Source organism: Sesamum indicum, linkage group LG2 (genome assembly GCF_000512975.1).
Source record: "Sesamum indicum cultivar Zhongzhi No. 13 linkage group LG2, S_indicum_v1.0, whole genome shotgun sequence".
NCBI classification, from domain to species: Eukaryota; Viridiplantae; Streptophyta; class Magnoliopsida; order Lamiales; family Pedaliaceae; genus Sesamum; species Sesamum indicum.
In genome coordinates, this window is record NC_026146.1 from 10,227,804 (window position 1) to 10,234,401 (window position 6,598).

General features: G+C 38.8%; 1 protein-coding gene across 2 annotated transcripts; it reads left to right on the top strand.

Moving 5' to 3' along the window:
* LOC105155700 (VIN3-like protein 2) lies at positions 351–5,356 on the top strand. 2 transcript variants are annotated; one of them, XM_011071621.2, is made up of 5 exons: positions 351–620; positions 763–853; positions 2,134–2,812; positions 3,471–3,775; positions 3,941–5,356. In XM_011071621.2, the coding sequence occupies exons 2-5, from the start codon at positions 832–834 to the stop codon at positions 5,134–5,136; spliced, it is 2,202 nt and encodes a 733-aa protein (XP_011069923.1). In that variant the 5' UTR covers positions 351–620; positions 763–831; the 3' UTR covers positions 5,137–5,356. The 2 variants fall into 2 exon arrangements, with proteins under 2 accessions (XP_011069923.1, XP_020547441.1); XM_020691782.1 differs by lacking the exon at positions 351–620 and having other exon boundaries at positions 2,162–2,812.

The window sequence follows — 6,598 nt, forward strand, 5'->3', positions numbered from 1 at the left end:
ACACGCATTGTCCCATTGTGTGTGTTACTATCGGCTTTTACCGAACTTTACGGGCTTGCCCTTGAAAAGATGGAGAGAAGACTTTTGAAGGGTATGAATGATTAAAATTTATCGCTCACAGTCGATGTGGGATGTATGAGAGCATGAATTTATTTATGATTTGAGGGAAGAATCTTTGATTTAATAGAAAAAAGATAATGGTAGCATTGCAAGAAAATATAGGTTAAGAAAATAGAGGAAAGAGGAAATGCAAAATGGTTGATGCATTGCATGGTTAGTACAAAGAAAGTTGTGTAGAGAGGAATGGGAAAAAGGTTAAAAAGGGCTTCCACATTCAGCCGCTTTTTTTCCTTCCCCTGTGGCCTGTTGCTTACCCTCTCCTCCTCCTATATTTATTCGCTTTTCTTGCTCTTACTTTTCTGATCCTCTTCCTCAACTGCCCACCCCACCTCTCTCTCTCTCTCTCACACACAGACCTCTCAGCCCCTCTTTCTATAAAACACACGCACAGAAATATATATCTTGTGTGTGTATATATATATGCCAAATTGCGTGCTTCGGGTTATGAAAAGCCCATGTTAAGGACCCATCTTTCATGGGTTTCTCCTCTCTTCTTCTTGGTACTTGTATTCTCTCTCTCTAGATGTGTGTTATGTATAAAAATATATGTATATATTAAACACTCTCTAACACACACACACAGTCACATGAGTTCTTTCTTTATGTTTGTATGAGGGGACTGAATATTATTTTGTTTTTCAGGTTAAGGGGAAATGGGATTTTGGTGCTAATGTAGGCATAATCTTTCGTTATTGAAAGCAAACAGAAGCTATGGATGCTTCTTCCTTGGAGGGTAAAGATTCTTTATCCCTTCTCTTCTTTTTTGGCAAAAGTTCTCATCTTGGTGTTATCTTCATGTTGTTTCATTGAAGGATTGCTCTGGTTCTTGATGTATAAAGATTTGATTTGTTATTTCTTCTTCTTCCGAAGATTTTGTGAATAATGGGGTGTTAGATTCATGGTTGATCTGTTTGATGGTCTGATTTCACGCGTGATTTCCTGTTTGTTGAATTTCTATTGATTCTTTTTGGATTTCTTTTTTCGATGAAATTGACACCACACAGACACAGACACGCATGCTCACACACTCACGCACACACTTCATTGTTGCTTTTGCTCCTATTTCTATTTGCCTTTTAACTGCAAGTAAATGTGTCATAGTCCAAGAATTACCTGCTCTGTGTGGGTTTTAACGCTTTGTTAATGATTTCAAAGATGCTTATGAAGAAAAAAGTGATCGGTTGTGAAGATCGAGTGAGGCGCCAGCTGTCCTTTTCTTGCTTTATTTGTTATCTCTCTCATCAACTTGTATGGATGGTTGGCTATGATTGTTGAACTAATTCGTAAAGTTTGGTGATCTGATTTTTAATGCTTAAAGCATTGTACTGCTATTTAGTTTGCCACTCATCACGAAGGTAAACGCGGGCAATTGATTTTGGGCTTGGAATAGTGTATGTCTACAGTTTCCGCTGATCACACGAATTTGCTGTTCTTTCTTTGAATTTATTCTGTAGGGCTGTTGGTCCTTTTTGTATTTGTAAACTCAATGAGTCAATAGTGATTATGACCAATTAAATTTCAAAAGAGGATCCAAGAAAGCGTGTCCAGTGTACGCACTACTTGAGATACTGGGAATAATTTTTTTCGACTTGATTGCTACGTCTTTCGGCTTCCTGTATTTGATTATGTGGTGCTTCATTCTTCTTTGATTTTGCATTCACTTATTCCGTCTGTGGTCCGGCTTACTGTATATCAATTAAGAGAATGAAGCTGCATGCATCCAAGGGGACGAAATCTTTGGTGATTCTATCATTTTCTTGAATAATTTTTCTACAGTTGTATGGAGTTAAGCGGGACATTGGAAAATAATAGAAGAAAAGTTTTAAGAGCTGCATGGTTTCGTCCCTTTTCCACCTAGTATTTATATTACTTTCCCTGTCATTTTCCCTTCTGAAATAATAATTTATTATTTTTGATATTAAGTTCTAAAACCATCAAGTAGTGTATGAGAGAGTACTTTATGTTATATAGCTACTATGCAATTTTGATGACTTTTGTCACTTTTGAAACCAGCATTGCTATTTGATCCATTGAAGTGCAGCAAGTTGAGTATGGAGGCAAAGAGAGAACTAGTCTATGCGGTGTCAAAGTGGTCAGATGGTGCCATGGAAATGCTACATGCTTGGAGCCGCCAGGATATATTGCAGATCCTCTGTGCAGAGCTTGGAAAAGAAAGGAAGTATACTGGGTTAACAAAGTCAAAAATAATAGAGCAACTTCTGAAAATTGTATACGAGAAGAAATCACAGGAGCGAGGATTTGCAAGTATTTCTGAAGTACAGCCTACATCTGAAAATGGTGAAAGGACTCCTAAAAGGCAAAGGAAGTCTGACCACCCAAATCGTCTGCCTATTGCAGCAAATCCTGCTGCAACCAGTGTGCCTGAGGTTGATCCAGGTAATACTGTATATTGCAAAAATTCAGCTTGCAAGGCTAAATTGAACCGAGAGGATGTATTTTGCAAAAGGTGTTCATGCTGCATTTGTCGCCAATATGATGACAACAAGGATCCCAGCCTCTGGTTAATTTGCAATTCAGACCCCCCGTTTCATGGTGTGTCATGTGGTATGTCTTGCCATCTTGAATGTGCCTTACGACATGAAAGTTCTGGCATATCAAAGGATAGGCAGGATAAGGGACTTGATGGGAGCTTCTGTTGCGTATCTTGTGGAAAAGTGAATGATTTGCTGGGGTAAGTGTCTGGTCTTGCTTCTTATTTATTCTGTTCATTTTCTGGTATATCCTTATGATATGCAGCAGTATATCTGCGTTGCTTATAGATATGCTTGGATAGTTACAATATGGTTTCCGATGCTGATATATTTGCTTGCATAAGCCTGTGATATATGCTTCCTTAATGATAAGAAAAAGGTAGTTGACCCATTGGCTTGTTAATAAGATAACGTTGCTTGAGGTCATTTCTGATACTCAGTGGGCACCTGCGAGTCTTAGAACATCACTTCAATTTTAGAACCATTACTTCATTTTGATGGTTATTTTACACAAAGTTGGCTGCACTTCTTTTTAGTTGACACACCTAAGTAATTTGAATGTCTAGAGATCCATTATATAATGTGCCGCACTTGATTGGAAAAGTCAAGAAAGGTGTAATTTGTTTTACAAGATGCTTGTCAGGGTAGTCCAACTTTCTTCATGTTATGCATGTGGAAGTGAATAGGCACTCTTCTGTCTTCTTTGCTGACCCTTAGTGTTATACAACATATGGCCATTCAAATGATGACAATAAGCCTTGCGCCCGCCGCCCCCCGCCCCCCCCCCCCCCCCCCCCCCAAAAGAAAAGAAAGGAAAATGATGAAATAACATATTAACATGTAGAATAAATAATGCAGATCTTGGAGAAAGCAACTGGTTGTGGCAAGGGATACGAGACGGGTCGACATATTGTGCTATAGGCTCTCCTTAGGCCAAAAGATTCTTGGTGGTACTAAACACTACCAAAAACTATGTGGGATCATTGATGAAGCAGTGGAAAAGCTTGAAGATGAAGTGGGTCCTCTAACTGGTTTACCAGTAAAGAAGGCTAGAGGGATTGTCAACAGGCTTTCATCAGGCCCGGAAATTCAGAGACTTTGTGCTTCTGCTGTGGAGTCTCTTGACTTGATGCTTTCTAAAAGAGTGTCTGATATGCTGTCTGGTGCTCTCTCTCTCTCTCTCTCTGCATTTGTGTATTTCCCTCCCCCATAAAAGCAAAAAGAAAAGACGGAATATTATTTCTGCTTGTTTTACATTCTTTTGCTCTTGAGTCTGGTTAACATAAATCTTCACTATCCGGCTCATTCCTGGAATTTGTTTGATCTAGATTGCAGTGCACTTGGGTCAAAACTTGTCCGATTTGAAGACATTCATGCTTCATCAATTACAGTGATTCTGAACGATGATGATTCAGATGTGGGAGGTGTCATGGGTTATGTGTTATGGCATCGAAAGGCTGATGATATAGTCTATCCTACAGAACCTACATGCAGATTGTTTGCACCAAATACAAAGTTGCTGCTATCTGGTCTAACTCCTGCTACCGAGTATTTTCTCAAGGTTCTTACTCTTGACAAAGACAAAGAGAAGGGCTTCTGTGAGTTTCAGTTCAGAACTGCAAGTTCTGAGGATGAGGTAAGAAATCTGAGTTCCAAGAGTTCAGAAGTAGAAAGAAGTCAAAGTCCAGCTACTAACTGCAGCAGTCTCTCTAATCCTTCGTCGGTGGAAGACGAGACCAATAATGTCCTGCCCTGCAGCAACGAGGATGAAAATAGAGGAGATAATTATCTTCCTTTTAGTTGTAATGATGACAAAAATGCTGCTACAAATGTACTTTGTGACAGCATCAACTGCTTGGATCCGATCCAAAAGGAGACTAATGGAGATGAAATTTCTTTGTTGGATGAAGAAAATAGCATGGGGAAAATCAGCTGCATACCAAACAGCGATCAAACAAATTTCAGAAACAAAGAATTGTCAAACGGACGGATGGTCGAGGAAACGAGCACTGGTAACAGGTCTAATATACCTTTGACTGGCTTGGAATGCGTCCCCTATGTGGATAATTCAGAAGCCGGCTTACAAATCACTCCCTGCAAGTTGGAGAACTTGAAGAATGGAGCTGGATGGAAAAATAAACGAAAAAATGGGAAAGGTATTGACGCGGTGCCTGAGAGGGACGAGGAGCCTCAGGCTGGCAGCTCATCAAAGAAGAGAAGTGGAGAGAGACGAGACGAGGATTGCACAGGTATTGGAGACAAGGATTTTGAGTATTACGTGAAAGTGATCCGGTGGCTGGAATGCGACGGTCACATGGAAACGACATTCAGGCAGAAATTCTTGACCTGGTACAGCTTGAGAGCAACCCCTCAGGAAGTCCGGATCGTGAAAGTATTCATCGATACATTTATCGAAGATCCTGAATCTCTCGCCGCACAACTTGTCGACTCCTTCACCGACATTATATCAAACAAGAGATGCTCCACCGTGCCATCCGGATTTTGCTTGAAGCTTTGGCACTAAGATATGCAAACGGGTCTTCTTGCTTCCATCATTGTAGGATTGAGCATGCAAATCTGGGGACATTTGCCTGCTTTATTCTTTGAATTTAGACAAAAAATTGTTAAATCATTCTTCATTGGAATAGCATCATTCAAACATGATACTTAGGATTTTGTGCCCTTCATAAGTGCAATATCATTTGACTATTTCTGTTCTGCTATAGAAATTCCTGAGTAATTTATACATTTTTTGCTACTTCTTATTTAGCTTCCAAGAATTTATGACATCCCTGAAATGCAAGTCCTAGAACAAAGGTAATGTCTTTTGCTTAATCTTCCAAATGTTTTATCGTACTAAACAAACTAAATAAATGTTAGACAAGTTCCTGAGACAAAACCCTGTAATTTGCTGGTATAATTTTGTCGTCGATCTCACCTCTTAAATCCCATGATTTGATTATGAGCAGTGATTCTCATCCATTTTTGCATTTTGATGGTGCTATTGGTGTAAGTTCAATCTTTAGATAATCGTTATCGACGCGATCAAACATGTGATTTTTGTTTACTTTGCTTCTCAGTGAAAATGTGGTGGCGGACTTTTTAGATAGTAGTTGTCACTCAAATTGGATATTTTTACGCAAAAGACTCCTATACTTGTGTCCAAAAATTGTTGCTAGGATGATCGTACGTCTCTTACTTTTTTTAAGTTTTTCGATTTTACTGAAATAGTAGATATTATAATTAAATTAATTCAAGAAGAAAATGTTTGTTAAAATAGACAGGTGATAAACAAATAAAGAAATTTTCTGTCTATGAGTCTCGCCATTAGTTTACTTCATACTAATGACAAACTTTTCCGGGGGATGACTAATTATTACTCCAGGCTGAAGCAATAAATATAGAAACGGTGGGCTCAAACTGAAACCCCAATGCCTCAAGGATGAGCCTCAACAGAAACCACACACCAAGCACACACTGCAGCAACCAAGATTCTAATCTAAATTGGATTTGATTGAATTTAAATAAATTATATATTTATCGTGTGATTGGCATACAATTTAAAAAAGATGACAAATCACGTAACAAATTTATTATATTTATTATGTAATTAATTTGATTATATCAAATTTAAAATTTTTCATCAAAGAAAAAACATGTTTGGAGAGCATGTCGTGATAAAACCAATGCTTAAAATGCCTAGCCTACCTCATTTCTCACCACCTTATTTCCTCCGCCACCCTCTAACCAATCCCACCTCACTTCACAGTTCCCCACCACCTCTCTTCTTTGTCCTTTTCCCTAACCACTTTTCCTTCAAAACCTCAAAACACACGCATACACACAATCCATCCTCACTTCTTCTCTGCATTCTGCTCAACTTTGCTCCAAATAACCTTGAAAAAGTATAAGAAGAATGTCTGTTTCAAGTCTCTCAGCTCCTGCTGTTGCATCAAGCAATATAGGGCTGAAACACAATTGCTCCA

Bases quoted from the DNA above. Each gene is read 5' to 3' on its own strand.
- LOC105155700 (XM_011071621.2), top strand. From the start codon at position 832: ATGGATGCTTCTTCCTTGGAGG. The intron at 854-2,133 runs GTAAAGATTCTT...TTTTGAAACCAG, and splicing joins GGATGCTTCTTCCTTGGAGG to CATTGCTATTTGATCCATTG. The intron at 2,813-3,470 runs GTAAGTGTCTGG...TAAATAATGCAG, and splicing joins AAAGTGAATGATTTGCTGGG to ATCTTGGAGAAAGCAACTGG.